Source organism: Antechinus flavipes, chromosome 1 (genome assembly GCF_016432865.1).
Source record: "Antechinus flavipes isolate AdamAnt ecotype Samford, QLD, Australia chromosome 1, AdamAnt_v2, whole genome shotgun sequence".
Classification (NCBI taxonomy): Eukaryota; Metazoa; Chordata; class Mammalia; order Dasyuromorphia; family Dasyuridae; genus Antechinus; species Antechinus flavipes.
In genome coordinates this window covers 227816404-227833575 of record NC_067398.1, presented here as the reverse complement: position 1 = coordinate 227833575, position 17172 = coordinate 227816404, and the positions used below count along the sequence as shown (strand labels likewise).

At 38.6% G+C, this 17172-nt stretch overlaps 2 protein-coding genes across 4 annotated transcripts in view; both read left to right on the top strand.

The window, feature by feature from the left end:
* LOC127561895 (tubulin polyglutamylase complex subunit 2-like) overlaps positions 1 to 17172 on the top strand; it is an 877998-nt gene that overhangs the window by 275307 nt on the left and 585519 nt on the right. The window lies entirely within an intron of this gene.
* UBE2R2 (ubiquitin conjugating enzyme E2 R2) overlaps positions 13057 to 17172 on the top strand; it is a 106952-nt gene continuing 102836 nt past the window's right edge. Inside the window, exon 1 of the mRNA XM_051997282.1 lies at positions 13057 to 14097. Within this exon, the coding sequence (XP_051853242.1) occupies positions 13921 to 14097 (177 nt within the window). The 5' untranslated portion in view covers positions 13057 to 13920. The remainder of the gene's footprint in view (positions 14098 to 17172) is intronic.

Below are 17172 nucleotides of genomic sequence, written 5' to 3'. Positions count from 1 at the left end.
AAATAGTCTCTGTCCTTAAGGATCTCTCAGCCTAACTTGGGAGACAACAACTTTGTAGAAACAAAACATATTCAGAATAGACTCAGTCTCTGAGAGAAAGCTCTAGCATTAAGAGGGACAATATCTACTATAATGATCAAGAAAGACAATACTTTCCTCATTAATGGGAGAAGTTTAAATGCTAAGACATTAAAAAAATGACTTAAGCTGTCAGGTCTGATTTCTGCTGAGAAACCTAGATAAATAGACTAAAGTTAGAAAGCATGAAAAGAGTGACCTTGAAAACATGCAACATGATGCCTGGGAGGAGGAATCAGAGATATATGATCAGGATGACAAACACCATGACTGTTTTCAAGTATCTGAAGGCTTGTCATGTTTAAGAGGGATATGACTTGCTCTGCTTGGCATATGGAAAGAAATGGGGATCCTGGGTGGAAATTTCAAAGGAGCAGATTTAGGCTTAATATAACTACTTCATAATTAGAGCCATATCCCAAAATGAGAGGGAGGTGGGTTTCCCTGGAAGGTAAAGATTTCTATGTGACTTGAAGTCTTTTCAAGAAGGATAGATGACCATTTCTTAGGTATATTATCAAGCAGATTGATATTCAGTTATGAAATGGGTTAGATGGAATCCAAGCCTCCTTCCAATGCTGAGATTCTATTGATTATGCCTCCATTTATTATCTTGCTTTTGATCTTAGTAATGTTTAAAAAAAATTATATTCTACATTTTCTTCATTATTTTCTTTTGAAGTTATTTTAGTATCATTTAGTTTTTTCTAGCTTAAATTTGTTCTTGAGGTTTTTTAGCTGCTTTGAGTTTTAAAATAAATTCCTCATGTGATGTTTCCTGCTAGATTTAGTTCTTCCTTTTTTGGTCCAGCACTGTAATTTCAATAGTGTGGGGAACTCCTAGTTAGGAAACGCTACTAATACAAATCAGCAACTTTCCTGAAATTTATAATCTTAAGAGATTGCCTGGAATGATCTAAATGTGTCAGTTATTCATTTTACCATGTCTTTGTATTATCTTTTTTTCTTTTTCTTAAAATATGTATTTTTTCTGGTATTTTTTCCTTTGTATTACTCTTATTTCCCACCCTACCATATATCATAAAATTTTTTTGTTTTTATATTTTCTGTTCCTTATAATATAGTTATCCAAGACTCTCTTTGCTGGAGAATCATTTCATATGACAAATGGTATTTTTTAAAAAAATATTTCCCTCAGTTACATTGAAAACAGTTTTTTAAAAACATTTTAAAAAAAGTTTTTGAGTTTGATTCTCTCTTATTTTACCTTCAGCCTCCATTAAGAAACCACATGTGAAGTTATGCAGATGAACACATAGTATCTCTTAAAAAGGAAAAAAAAGCCCAACTTATTGATACATTGAAAGCCTTAAATTGTATAATGTCTAATACCTTTCACCTCCCTGAAAGAGTAGACTGGGAGTCTATCCAACTATATCTCCTATACATCTATTCCATAATGGTTTTGAAAAGTGTTTTTGGTTTTCTCATCTTTTTTATGAATTTAAATTTTATTGTAATTGTCAATTTTGTTTCTTTTCTATTATTTTTTGAGATGTGTCCATTGCAATTTAGTATTTTGCCATCTTCCTAGAAGACTCCACATTATTCTCTCTCTTATTTCTATGTTATAAGCAAGGCACTCATTCCCCCTTTTATAAAACAACAAATTGAAGCCTAGTATGCGTAGGTAGCTAGGACAAGGTCACATGACTACTAAGTAGCAAAATAGGGACTAGAATTTCCTAAAATTCCCAAGGATTAGAATTCCCACTAATACTAAATACAAGGTAGGTAGCTACATGGTGAAATGGATAGATTTTGGGATTTAAAGCCAGGAAGAACTGAGTTTAAATTTTACCTCAGACATTTGCTATGTGACTTCATTTACCTCAGTTTCCTCATCTGTAAAATGTGCTACAGAAGAAAATGGCAAACCATTCCAGAATCTTTGCCAAAAAAACAAAACAAAATGAAAAACAAATAGTTGGACATGACTGAAACAATTCAACAACAAAGTATAAGGTACTAGGATTGCAAAACCTCATGAGGCTTTTCTTCTATTAGGGGAATATAGCATATACACAGGTAAATACAAAGTAAGGGAATAGAATCTTTGATTTCATTGGTACAAGAAACTCTCAGGTTGGTAATTTCCTCTGCTAATATAGGTGATTACATTCTCTAGAACTTAATAGTTTTAGAAAATGACTAAGAGCAATTTAAAGCCAAATGACTAGCTCAAGGTCATGTGTCCAGTATATGTCAGGAGGAAAATTTAAGTCTTCCTGGATTTGAGGCCAGTTCCCATTCTATTACATTTTTTTTGCCTCTCAACTCCTAATTACTGGACAGGGATTAGGATGGAAAGAATCCGGAAAGGTTTTCTAGAAGAAAAAGATCTAACAGGAGGTATAGAGTTAATCCTTTTATATAACAGATGTTAGGGGAGTGGGATGGGGACACATTGGCATGGTGTCTCTATCCTTCCATCTAGAAAATCTGAGTAAAATTTTTTAGTCTTCCTTTCAAACCAGAAAAGTCTGAATTATGGTATCAAAAGATAACATGTTGATACTATGCAATACTACACAGGTATTTTATGCATTATTCCATTTCTAAACTTGCTTATTGTCTGCAGGCCTTGGTGTGTTTTTTGTAGCTTCCACAAAACTCCCAAATTACCATTTAATTTTTAATGCTGACCCACAACATTGGGCAAAAGAGCAAAGTGGAAGGATAACAATACTTTGAAGGAAGCTAGACATTCTAAAAGTAGATGTTGAGCAGGCCAGTTTGATTGAAGGATAACAATACTTTGAAGGAAGCTAGACATTCTGAAAGTAAATGTTGAGCAGGCCAGTTGGATTGGGGCAGTTTGAGTGAAGGAAAGTAACATGAAGTAAGATTGAAAACATGGGTGGAAACCAGATTGAGGAGGGTATTAAAGAACAAAATGATGATAGTGGATTGAGTCAGTCATCCAAGGAAGATTGAATGTTATGGATAAAGGGTGACATAGGTCTGTGTTTTAGGAGTATCAGTTTGATAGCTCAAGGATGATAGTTTGGGCAAAGGCTAGAAGAAGAGCGATCAATTAAGTTTTTGCAATCATCCAACTTAGAAGTGAGCTAGAGTAGATGGTATGTGAGTAGAGAGAAAAGGTCAGATGAAAGAATTATCTTTTCTGGAGGTAGAATCCACAAGAATTCACTGACTGAAAATAGGGGTTGAAGAAGAGGGCAGAGTAGAGAATGAATCTAGATTAAATGCCTCATTTTGGATTCTAATATGTCAAGTTCCTAAAAACTAAAGGATCTCTGTTAGCAAATCTGATTGGTGGGATATATTCCTTTTCCCTGTTGCAATTAATGTCCCTAGACATCACAGAGGATATTTTGCTTGGCATTAATATAGTTAATTAACGTTAACCTCCTGAGAGCTCATTTTGAATCAATGGATCTCTCTCTCCAGAACCAGACTTACTAGACTTTTAAAAGTTTTGAGTCAAAGATTCATACTAAAGTAGTTAAACCAGAAATGGAGATTATTCATTGCTTTGTTTTTTCTAAAAAAATTTCATTGGATTTTCTGCTTTTACATCAAGTAAATTTCTCCTTGTATTCCTCCCCCTTCCAAGGGAGCTTCATTTAAATAATTCTTCTTTAAAAAGAAAAACTTGAGAAGGAAAAAAAATCAGCAAAACAGATCAATACATGAGAAAATATCTGATAATATATGTAATGTTCTATATCCTGAAACTCTTGACCTCTGGCAAAGGCATGATAGGCTGTTTTTTTTTAAATCATATCTCCTGAGACCAAGTTTTGTTCTTTTTAATTTTGCAACATTGTTTAAATAAACTTTATTGGAATTTTTTTTTTTACCTTATCTAAATTTCTTTTAGAATCCTTCCCTTTGTTACTTGCTACTTCCCAGAGAGCCACCCCATATTACAAAGACTTTTTAAGAAAAAGAAAAATAATTGATCAGTATAGCAAAAAGTCTAAAAATATATGTAATGCTCCATACCCATAAAGTCCTCCTTCTGCAAAGGAGTTTGGGGAAAATGTTTTCTATCTCTTTGGGGCTATGCTTGTTATTTGTAATTTTGTAACATTTGCTTTCAATTATTTGTGGTTATGGTTCTTTTCATTTACATTGTTGAAGTCATATATATTGTTTTAGAGGCTTTGCTTACTTCACTTTGTTTTTCCATGTTTCTTTGTATTCATAATATTTCACATTTCTTATAGGACAATAATATCCTATTGGGAATCGCTGGAGGAGGAAATAGGAAGAATAAGCATTTAAATAATGCCACTATGTGATACCGTGCCAGATATTTTTTTAAAATTTAAAAACATTGTCTCATTTGATCCTCACACAACCCAGAAAGGTAGGCGCTATTATTTTTCTATTTTACAGTTGGAGAAACTAAAGCAGAAGAGGCTAACTTACCTATCCAAGGCCATACAACAAGGGAGTGTCTAACGCTAGATTTGAACTCAGGTATTCCTGACCCCAGGCACTAACCATTAGACATCAGCAGTCGTACAATTTATTTAGTCATTCCATATTTCATGGGAATTCACTCTCCCCACCTCCTCCAGTTCTTTTCTATTACAAAAAGTGCTGTGAAGCCTTTCTTTTTATCTAGGACCTCCTTGAGTTGTATATTTTTCACTGGCTCTTCATCAATTAAAGTGGAGGTGGGGCTACTTGCTACTGACAAAAAATGCCAGTGCTTGGGGGAGATGATCAGAGTTCATGAGACTAAGTGTTTTTTCCCTGACTGCTTCCTGATAGAATGCTTTTTTTTTTTTTGCTGAGGGAATTGGGGTTAAGTGACTTGCCTAGGGTCATTCAGCTAGGAAGTGTTAAGGGTTTGAGGCCAATTTGAACTCAGGTCCTCCTGACTCCAGGTCTGATGCTCTATCCATTGTGCCACTTAGCTGCCCCATGCTTGATTTTCTTTCTTTCTTTTTCTTTTTCTTTTTTTTTTTTATTAACATTTTTAAATTATAGCTTTTTATATATAAAACATATGCATAGGCAAATTTTCAACACTGACCCTTACAAAAACTTGTTTCAACTTTTTCCCTCCTTCTCTCCACCCCCTCCCCTCGATGACAAGTAATCCCATATATGTTAAAGTATATGTTAAATACAATATATGTATACATATTTATATAGTTATCTTTCTGCACAAGAAAAATCAGATTTAGAAAGAAGGTAAAAATAACCTGAGAAGAAAAAACAAAAATGCAATGCTTCTTAATTTTCATGCAGTCTTTGCTAGCTTGAAACTTTTTTTTTTTTTTAGGATTTTTTTTTTTAATAATAACTTTTTATTGACAGAACCCATCCCAGGGTAATTTTTTTTTACAACATTATCCCATGCACTCGCTTCTGTTCCGATTTTTTCCCCTCCCTCCCTCCACCCCCTCCCCTAGATGGCAAGCAGTCCTATATATGTTAAATATGTTGCAGTATATACTAGATACAATATATGTTTGCAGAACCGAACAGTTCTCTTGTGATTCAGAAGGTAAAAATAACTCGGGAAGAAAAACAAAAATGCAAATAGTTTACATTCATTTCCCAGTGTTTTTTCTTTGGGTGTAGCTGCTTCTGTCTATCATTTATCAATTGAAACAAGAGTTAGGTTTCTTTGTCAAAGAAATCCACTTCCATCAGAATATATCCTCATACAGTATCATTATTGAAGTGTATAATGATCTCCTGGTTCTGCTCATTTCACTTTGGCTTGAAACTTTTTTTTTTTTTTTTTGGCTTGAAACTTTTAATCCAATTTCTGGCTAAATTTTAGAGACTGGTATTCAGGAGAAACAGATTGCTATCTATGCTGAGTCATTAGTTCATGCTTTCACTTGAATCCAGATTTGGACCGTAGTTCTCTTTCCTCCAGGCTTGCTAATGGACTCTTGCTAGGGACAGGACAATTCAATTTAATGAATACTATGTGCTCTACATGCAGGGTAGTACCGTGCTAAGTCTTATGGATATAAACACATAAAAGAGGACAAAGTTTAGGCTCTTGGGAATTTGCATTCTACCTTAGGGATATAACATGTATAAAAATGAAAAATAACATTGAGAGAATGTTAACTTCTTAGTGTAGGAGGGTTGGGGGAAATCAGAAGAGACTTCATTAAAGGTGATTGAGTTTGCTCTGAGCTTTGAAGAAAACTAGGGATTGCAAGTGATAGTTGAGAAAGGAATCCCTTTTCCAAGGTCTACCTTTTACAGAGGCAGAAAAGATGTGAGGAATGAAATTTTATATATGGAAAATGGTCAAGTCTCAATGATCTTATGAAGAAGAGAGCCATCAATTCCCAGGGAAAGGACTGTGGGAACTGAGTGTAGATCACAACATAGCATTTTCACTCTTTTTGTTGTTTTACATTTTATTTTCTTTCTCATTTTTTCCTTTTTGATTTGATTTTTCTTGTGCAGCAAGATAATTATATAAATATATGTGCATATATTGGATTTAACATTTTTAAAATCACGTTTAACATATACTGGATTATTTGCTATCTAGGGGAGGGAGTGGGGAGAAGGGGAGGAAAAATTGGAACACAAGGATTTCTAAGGGTTAATGTTGAAAAATTATCCATGCATATCTTTTGAAAATTAAAGAAAATGGTCAGCAGGCAAGCAAGAAAGGGCATGGATGGGGATCAATTCAATCCTCTGTGGAGATTATGGGCAGCCATAACTAGCTAAATTCAGTCAGAATTCTGAATTATATCAAACCCCTGAGGTTGAATTTCCCCTATAAATCTGCTGATGGACCACACCATCTTTGCTGAATTCACATTCTGCCTCATGGTCTCTTTCCCTTCAACCCTCCACTATGCCTCATCATGAGTCTCACCCCACTTTGTCTCATGGGCTCTTTTTAAGGGCACACTCCAACTTCATGAGGTGTTACTTTTCTTCTGATTAACTTTGAGTTCCACTAGGGAACTTCCCTTTTCCATTGTTAATGGTTAAAATCCCTTTCCTTGCAACTGTATGCTCTCCCAACTCTTTTCCATATTTACTCTCTTGGTGTCTATTGTCTCTTCATTTTGTCTGTAATCTCTTCTAAAATAAACCTACATTTTGCAAAGAGAATGGTCACTGTGAATTCTTCACATGAATGAACACCAACATTTGGTGCCTACATCAATTTCATCATTTGGTGCTAAAACTCAAATACATCATTTGGAAGTAGCAATTGTTCTTCTAAATCACATTAATTAGGAATCATTAAAGACTTTTGGGTATGTGTTTGGGGGGGATATTAGGTGGTAGAACATGGTCAAATATGTTGCTCTAATGCTAACTTCCTCTCTAACATGTGGGCCTTTTATGGCAGTAGTGTGTGTTCTCTGCTCTGATCTTGCTTTGCTATATTGCTCCTCCTCATTACTTCTGTGTAATATAGGATTGTGAGCTCAGTCACTAACAACCTTACTGTAGGATCTGCAAAGTGATTGACTTGCCCACAGTCACATAATTTAAAGTAGCAGATTGAGGGAAGCAGAGAACAAAGGAAGCCATCTGGAGCCAATGAATTGCAGCTAAGACTTTTGGGAGCCATATCAGAGTTTTATTTCCTCTCAAATCAGTTAAGCTGATTTGTAGATTGTAGGATTGAGTCCCAGACAGTTCAAAATGACACTTCTCTATCTTTCAAATGCAAAGTACTATGCATTGGTTTAGAGTAGGAAACTATTGAGTTTCATTGACCAGATTGTCACGTAGTGCTGATTTAGGAGTTAGGCAAAGTCAGATAGAACAAAGATCTTCGATTCTCATGACTTAAGCTTTCAATTTACTTCAGTCACAGACAGATATATATGTTAATTTTACAACTAATGTTCTACTTGGGTGATCAAGAATTCTATGATTCTTGGTGAGGTAGACCACATCTTTATCAGAGAGTAAAGCAAAGACCTGAAGGGTTTGGAGGTATACCAAAAAAAAAAAAAAAAAAAAAAAAAAGTTCATAATACTGGCTTCTATTTTTTCGGTAAAGTATAAGGTAAGGTCTATTTCCACCTCTTCTAGGACTTCTAAATCCTTTTATTTCTTCTTATTTGTCATTGAGCTGTTTCAGCCAGTCCAGTTCTCCATGACCCCATTTGGAGGTTTTCTTAGCAAAGATATTGGAGTGATTTGTCATTTCCTTCTTCAGCTCAGCTCATTTTATAGATGAGGAAACTGAGATTTGCCCAGCGTCATAGAGCTTGTGGATGATACCAGATTTGAATCCAGGTCTTCCTGACTTAAGGCTCAGCGCTATATCCTACCTTTCTTCTTCTTTTTTTTTTTCCCCACCTTTCTTCTTAATATAACCTCTCATCACCTTACCCTCACTGCTCTCCCAAGTATGTTTTCTTAACCTATATAGTTATTCAGTTCAACTGTATATTGTCTTCTGCTTTTGAAAACTATTGTTAATGTGATGGAATATTATGCTATAAGAAACAATATAGGAACTTGGTGAAAATATACAATGAAGTAAGCAGAATCAGGGAAATCATATAAAACTAACCAATCTTGGCCCCAGAAAATAGAATACTCTCCTTTCCTTGGAGCACTTAATATATGGGTATATAAGTATAGCCCAGGGTGTCAGACAGTTGGTTTTTATTGTTTTTGTTACTAGGAAAGGATTACTGGATGGGGAATATGAAGTATATATTAAACTGCTTATGATGTAAAAGTAAAGCACATTAGTAAAGAACTTTAAGTAGTTTCCTGTTGCTTCTGGGATAAGAAATCAAATGTGATATTTAAAGTCCTTCACAATTTAGCTCCACTTTTAAAAGTGTTTTTCTTACAACAGCCCTGTAAGACAGACAATTGCAAGTAGTATTTAAAGGTGAAAAAACTGAGGCTTTTATCTAGATGGGGGAAAATCAGGGAAAGTTTCTTGGAATAAGTATTAAATGAACTGGGTCTTAAAAGAGTAATCAGAATATGGGCAAAAGTAGACATTCATATAGGCAGAGGGAATAGCATAGATTAATTAAAGCATGAAATGGATAGAGAGAAGAAAACAGTGAGTCCAATCTGTCTGGAAAGAAAGGTGCAAGGCACAGTAGGAGTAAAAGGAGTGAAAATATAGTTGGGGCTTGATTAGGGAAGGCATGATAGGCCCAAGTTTGGATTTTTTAAGGTAGGCTATGAGGGGGGGAGTCAATGTGGAGTGTTATGTGATTGGAATTCTGCTTTAAGAAGATTAATAAATTCCTTCTTTCATCTCACAGATCAAAGATCAACCTTGTTCATCTGGTATGGTTATGTAGGGAACACTAGGGTCTTAGCAGGAAATCAGAAAACAAAGCTCATTAGGAAAGGGTGGGGTGAGCAATTAAGTTAATATGTATAAAATTTTTTGAAGATCACTCATCTTATGCAAGCAAAGCTGTTCATATACTTTTCCAATTGAGACCTACTTCTTGACTTAGTTCACATAACAGAGTAGGCCTGGGGCAAAATAGAAGGCATGGCATTAACAATTGGACATCATTCTGGGCCTAGAAACATAAAACTTGAGGAAAAGGAGTTGAGAGGAAAGATATTATTTCCTGACCTCAGTGTTACAGAAAAAAACAATTTTAGAATTTCTAAGTAAAGCTGGCTTTTATATGGTAGTTTGGATGCCTGTTTCAGATATAAGAACGTTGAAACCCTGTCACAGTGAATCAGAAGCAGAATGTAGTTGAATCCTGGTATACAATTGGCTCAGAGGAGAATTCCAAAATGCCTATTCCCCACATCTCACCCATCCCCAAATTCCTAGTCTTTATTTCTAGCATTGGATTTTTTTCTGTTGTCTTCAAATTAACAATCCATCTTTCTGAACTTAAAGGTCTTCTTTAGTGATAACTTCCCTACCTTTTTTTTTCCTTTTTGTGCTTTTATATTTCTACAGTCCTGTAGTTTAGTTCCTGTTTTTTTTTTTTTGTTCCAAACAAAGGTGGCCCCAGTCTTTTGCTCTCTCTTTCCTTACCCCTTAAACTGTTAATACGATCTTTAATGTTAGGGACCATGCCTTCTGTTTTTCCTACAACTTAAGTCCATCCTCATAGAATACGGACTAGTATGAGAACATACTACATATTTCACAAATACTGGTTGTGTAATAGGAATATGAATTTTTTCTCTGTTGGCAGTCATCAGTTTTAAAGAATTAAATCCTTTAAAAATATTTGATGCTTTCTTGAGGCTTCTCTGTGCCTCAGGATCATTTGTGTACCAGGGTCCTTTTGGAAGATCAAGAGGAAGAGGATGACTAGAATTGGAAAGATAAAGGGGACTAGCCCAGAGATATGTTGGCTTAAGCTGTCTCATTCTCAAAGAGTTGGAGAACGGTCTTCATAGCAAGAATAAGCAGAGGAGTGACAGAAAAGTGCTAAGCTGAGGTAGATGTAGTAGCTGGAGCTGAGGAAGAGCAAATATCTATCTTATTCATCACTGGTATTTTGAGTGATATGGACTCTAGGAGTTCAGGGGTTGGAGTTAGCTTTCTATTGAATCTCTTTTCCCCCTCAAACTGGACAGTATTTATAAGTCCTGAATTACCTTTAATGGTTTTGGTTAAAAATACTTTCTGTGATTCCTATATATAATAAGTTTGTTCTATGCTTTGTCTCTAGTTAGTTTGATTTTTGCAATGGAACTGAGGATACTTAGATGAAAACTAGAAATAAATCCAGTTTTTCACCCAAATAAAATCTCCAGACATTATGCCTGGGAAAAGCTAAGTCAATCTGTCTTGTACTCTTTGAGATAATGCATCCTAATTCTCGATCTAGTTATTTCCTGTCTTTTCTGATATTCTCTTACTCTGAGAACTGTAATCAATACTACCATTGCTTCTGTTTTGTTCATCATCTTTGTGTCTTCTCAGACCATAATCTGCTTCCCTATGTCATTTTCTTCATTAGAATGTAAACTCCTAGAGGGGCAAGAGCTTATATTCTCAATTTTCACTTAGTGAAAGCACCTAGCACTTAGTAAAGAGCTTAACACATAGTAATCTTTTCATAAATGCTCCCCCTTCCCCCCTCAAACATTCACATTCTGTTGTTCCTGGTGGAAATTCTAGATAGAAAGCATAAACCAAAGTCTCAGAGATGTAGGCTTGAGTCTGTGTGAGTCCAGAATTAATTTAGACCATAGTTTATAGTCAATTGCCAGATATAAATCTATATCCTTATGGGTAGGAGAGGCCATTTATAACAAATGACTGTTTTTATAGTGAGTCGGTGGTCATATCTGGGGGGAAAAACAAACTGAGCATAATAAAAGCTAGTTGATGGTAACTCTTCTGTTGGAGTTTGGGGTATAGAGGTACTGTAGTTTGGCTTTTAAAACAGGGGTTCTAAACTTTTTTAGGTTATGGACTCCTTCGGCAGCCTGGTGAAGTCTATGGACTCCTAAGAATTATGTTTTTAAATACACAAAATAGAAATACTAAGGAAATCAAATATGTTGAAATATTAGTCAAATTTTTAAAAATTAGATTCAGAGACCTTAAGTCAAGAAACTCTATTCACAAACTGAACCAACAAAATGGTTATAATGCCGTAATTGCCAACATTTTTGTCCTGTGAACCTCTTTCAACAGCACCAAAAAATGTATAGTGAACCCTCAAGATAAATTTTATATACTTGCTCAAAAAATTCTATACTTATTTACTACTTAGAGATTCCATTAAGTAATTTTTAGCTGATCCTTTGGATCATTTCAAACATGCCGGAAGGGCTGAGGATTCACTAAATGGGAATCATTAGTATTGTAGATTGCACAATGAATCCAGAATCAGAAGACCAGGGATCTACTTATGGACATGAGTTAAGTGAACACGGATAAGTAATTTCTCCCCTGAAATTCTTTTGAGTGCATAATCATATGATTGAATAGGAAAGGAAAGACCGGAACATTGGATCTTCCCCCACAACCTCTTCCAGGTCCCTTCCCGCTAAGTATATGCTATATTCACTCACACTAACCATATCACAAACCTTCAGCTAGAGTTCCCCTCACTTATCTTCACACCCAGGTGGCTCTTAAGTTTTCAGGCAGCTTATTCCAGGAACCCCAATTCCTACAGTTTGAAAGGGCAAATCCAAGTCTCTGACAATTACTTCTACTATCACCCAGAAATTTCGAAAGAGGTCTTTTAGGAGACTATGGGGGTCAACCATTCTTACCCTACGAGGCTCTTGACTCTTCTCTTTATCTTGCTCTGGAACCCTTATAGATCATCCCTCAAGTGGCCCCTCCCCTTCTCGGCCGGGCCACCCAGAGGTCACCTAGTAATATAGCTATATCAATATCCTTATTTCCTTTCCAAAGCAGCGCCGCCTCTTCAGCAGTGAAGTTCCAATTTAATTCTGCAAGGTACTAGGAACCACCCAATCTCCAGCCCCCATCTCTCACACCCCGCAGCTGCCAAACTAGGCAGAGAGGGGTACGCACGCATTTCCAACCTCCTCCATTCTCGCCTTCGCTTTCCTATATCTCTGAGGTTCATCCCGCTTAAGCTTAGAGATAACAAGAAATTCCCAGTCATTTCTTGAGACCTCTTCCTCGCTCCTTCACAGGAGAGAAGAGAATCATACAGACATACCCTCCTAAATCCTTCTTAGCCAACCCGGAACCCCAAGCACTCCGCTCCGCTGGGCTCCACTCCAGCAGGACGGGCAAGGACAGGGCTGGAGGGAGGAGGTTGGAAAAGGAGGGGGAAATCCCTCTTAACCCTCCTCCCCCATAAAGGCAAAGCTTGAAACTATTCCTTTAAGGGTTTGGGCGGAGAGGAGGAAAATGGGAGGAGCAAGGGGCGGGGACGGGATGGGGAGGGAGGAAACAGCTGGCGGGGCTGCCACCGCCCCTGGAACTGAGCGCGCTGAGGTCAGGGTGCTCTGCTGGCGTCACAAAGGGCCTAAGTGGCCGGCGAGAGAGGAGCTGGTGACTGGAAGAGGAGGAGGAGGAGGAGGAGACGGCGGGGGGAGGAGGAGGAGGAGGAGGAGGGAGGGGGCGCGCGCGCGCCCCGCCGCTGAGGAGAGCCGCCCCCCCTCCCACCTTACCACCACCACCACCACCAGCACCAGCAACACCACCGCCGACGCGCGCGCGCGCGGCTGTCCCCTCTCCCTCCCCTTTCTTTCTCCTGAGGCGCGCGAGACCCTCTCCCTCCCCGTCCCTCCCCCCGGCAGAGTCGTAGCCGCGAGACCCTCGCGCGTACCCCCCTCGCCATCCCCTCCCCCTTCTCGGGCGCCTCGCGCCCTTCCCCGGCCCCTGAGGAGAGGGAGAGAGCGAGAAAGAGCGAACGAGCGAGCGAGAGAAAGAGAGAGATAGGAAGAGAAAGAGAGAAGAGAAAGAGCGAGAGCGCGCGCGTGAGAGAGAGACAGAGAGACAGAGAAAGAAAAGAGCGCGGCGGTGCTGGGCCCTGTCTCCCTCCTATTCCCCCCTCCCTCTGCCATACTCTTCCTCTTCCTCCTCCTCTTCCTCCTCCTCCTCCTCCTCGTTCTCCACCTCCTCCCGCAGAGGCCCCCCCCCTTGGGGGGGGGAGGCCCCGGAAAGGGAGCGATTCCTCCCCCACCTCCCCCCCCACACCCCCAGCACAACACTCACTCACACACACACTCACCCACACCCACACCTGTGAGGAGGCCTCTCCCGTCCCCTCCCCCGCCCCGCCGCAGTCCTGAGGAGCCGCCGCGGCCGGTGGGGAGGAGAGCGAGGCCTGTGTGGGAGCCGGGGCCTCGGGGACTGGAGAGGGGCCCGGCGGCCCGGCCCTAGCCCTCGCCGCCGCCGCCGCCGCCGCCTCCGCCGCCGCCGCCGCTGCCATGGCCCAGCAGCAGATGACCAGCTCGCAGAAAGCCCTGATGCTGGAGCTCAAATCCCTGCAAGAGGAGCCGGTGGAGGGCTTCCGGATCACCCTGGTGGACGAGTCCGACCTCTACAACTGGGAGGTGGCCATCTTCGGGCCCCCCAACACGCTCTACGAGGGCGGCTACTTCAAGGTACGGCCATCACTCGCTCCCCCGGGGTCGCCCAGCGCGTGTATGTGTACGTGTGTGTATGTACACCCTTTCCTTCCCTCCCCCGCCCCCACCGCTTTTGGTCTTGGCTTCAGACCCCATCTGCCGGTCTTAGGGGGTGCGGGAGGCCCAGCTTCTGTCCCCCAGCCCGCCTCGCCAGCGTCTCTGTGCAGTGCCCGCGATCCCGGGAAATAGGAAATAAAGAAGGCCTCATTCACCTTGCTCCCTTTCTCCCTCCTTGGAAGCAATGGGTCTGGGCAAAGTCTGGTGGTCAGGGGAGGGAAGCGGGGCCCTTCTCTGTCTGGGGGTCTTATTGTGTATTGTGCATCATCTTGGGACTCCCCAATCAACCAGTCAGTCCCAGTCGAGCAAGACACTCTAAGCTGGAGATTGCTTGGAGACCGAGAGGTGAACCCTATGGAGTACCTGCACCTTTTGCATTAACATCTCCCCTCCCCCTCCACCCCAGGGGGTTGGTGGAGAAAGGTATTGGCCTGTCATTCTATCCTCTGAGACTATCCGGAGGCCCGGCCGGGAGTTTGTTGGGTCTCTTTAGTACATTCCTTCGATGGATGATAATGGTAGATGAGGAAAGCCTTACATGTGGGAAAAGAGGTAACTGAATCTTCCAATCACAATCTTGTTTGAAAATCTCATTTTCCCCTTTCTTTACCACCCTCAATTTAACTGATGGATCGATTACAAATATTTGGTAAATAGTACTTTTAACTTTTTTTTTTTGCAGAGCCTTTTCTCTAGTGTCTTTTGTCCAGTCCCTGGCACAAGCCAACGACTTGCATTTTAGTAATACTAAGAATAATGACCAGCATTTTGATAGTATTTTAAGGTTTGCAAAGACGCTTGACATTTAGTTTCTAATGAGCCTCCCAGCAATCCTGTGAATTTTTAAGCAGGTAGAAAAAGCTTCACCGAGTATTGTTGAGTGCCTTAGAGGGAGGAAGAAAGATTCCCATTTTAGGGAGATGAAATGAAGACTTTTTGTTCAGATGACTAGCCAGAACAAATGGAATGTCTGGATCATTGAAAAGGGGTGGGATCTGAGGTAGGGGGCTGGAATGACCGTGCTAGCTCTTTATTCAAATAGCCATAGGTCTAATTTTCAGTAATATGGAAGTTAGTTTTAATATGCTGTATTTACCAACTTGTTTGAAGAATCCTTTAAGATCAAGTCAGGAACTTTTGAGTTTTTCTTTGACTTTTTTGCACGAACAGTTTAAGAAAGGATTATTATTGATTTTGGGGGGAGGAGGCCCTCTGAAGAACTGTGAAACAACTACCTGAGAATCCATTTTTGTTTTGTTTGGTGACATGATCTGTGAGTCATTTTTCAGGTTATTGTTTTGAAGGGAGAGGATATCTTGGCACAAGTTTCAAATCAGTGTCTTAGTCATGCAGGTGTGATGTATATTTTTAGGACTACCCAATTACTTAACCTTTATTTTCCTTCAAGGTAGTAGCCCCAGTTTCAGGCTTGTAACTAGGTCAGCTTTGCAGGGATGATTTTAAAAGAGGTGGGATGGAGATATTAAAATGTCATATAAGGAATAATTAGTAGTAATAAATAGCACATTGTGAAAAATATTGTAAGTAATTTGTTATTCCTACCTGCCTGGGTGCTGCTTCATTTGTTAAGAAGCCTCTGTTGACCATATATATGTAGATATTTACAAAATATATAAATATGAATGATTAGTTGACTACCTTTTTGTGTCAAAAATAAAAATGGATAAGGTGTTTTATTTATATTGTAGTTGTCTCTACTAGTCTTTAGACAAATTAGTTCATGAGGACCATTCACTGTTATAGTACAGTAAACCTTATTTTTTTCAGTTTAGTATGAATTTAGACAATTTTTAGTTTTAAACAAAACGTGATCAATATAAACTGTTTGCAGGAGAATTTACCCTCCAAACTTTGTAATCACTGTGCACTTACTCTGTTGTACTTATTTATCTTATTTTATAGTTCTTTCCACTCTAGTAATCAAATGGAATATAAAAGTATTTTCATCTGTATTGTAAACACTTCAAAGTTCTCCAAAATAATCTACTGGAATGGGAGTAAAATAAATTTTATAAGTTTTGCTATAGCTACAGCAATATTCTAAAGATATATATATATATGAAATTTAGTAGAATTTTTTTATCCTAATGCAGCTTTTGAACTATTCATGCTTGGAAATAAAATACAGCCATTCAAAGAAAGTAAAAAAAGCATTAGTGGAGAATTATGGTTCAGAAAGTATAGTTGTGTGTCCTTGGGTAAGTCATTTAATTTTACTGGGCTTTAGCTTCCTCAAAATAGGAATAATAATACTTGCTGTCACAAGTTGGTTGTGAAGAAAATGTTTTGTAAATCTCAAAATGCTGTACAAATGTAGTTATTATAATAAATTGTATTATTTTGAAATGTGTAACTAAGATAGAAAGTTAAAAAACAGGAGAGTTAGAATGGGTTATATGGAGCATAAACTTAGTGAATTATGTATTAAAACCAAACAATACTTAAAAATAAGTTCTGTAATTTTGAGTCCTGTTACTCTAAAATTGAATTCAAAAATCATTTTTCTGATTTTTAAAGTTGCAATTCTGATATTTTGAAATAAAGGTTAACCTCTCAGTTGCCTAATCTTTTAAGTGACTTGCCCAGGATCACACAGCCAGGAAGTGTTAAGTGTCTGAGGTCATATTTGAACTCAGGTCTAATTGACTTCAGGACTGGTCCTCTATCCACTGCACCACTTACCTGCCCTTTTTCCTCATCTTTTTAGGGATTGGATTGGATGATCTGAAGACCCTGCCAACTCACACATTCTATGAATCTTTTCTTTTTGCTTTTGTTTTGAAGTTTCTTCTTCATGGGTTTTGGTTTTTTTCTTGTCCATATATCTTTCTTTGAAGACTATATTCTCAAAGCTTCAACTATCACCTTTAAGATAATGAATCCCAAATCTAAATTTGTACTTTATTTAGATGATTCATATCACCAGATGCCTTCAGGACATTTCCATTTAGATATCCCTTAGATTCTACAAAT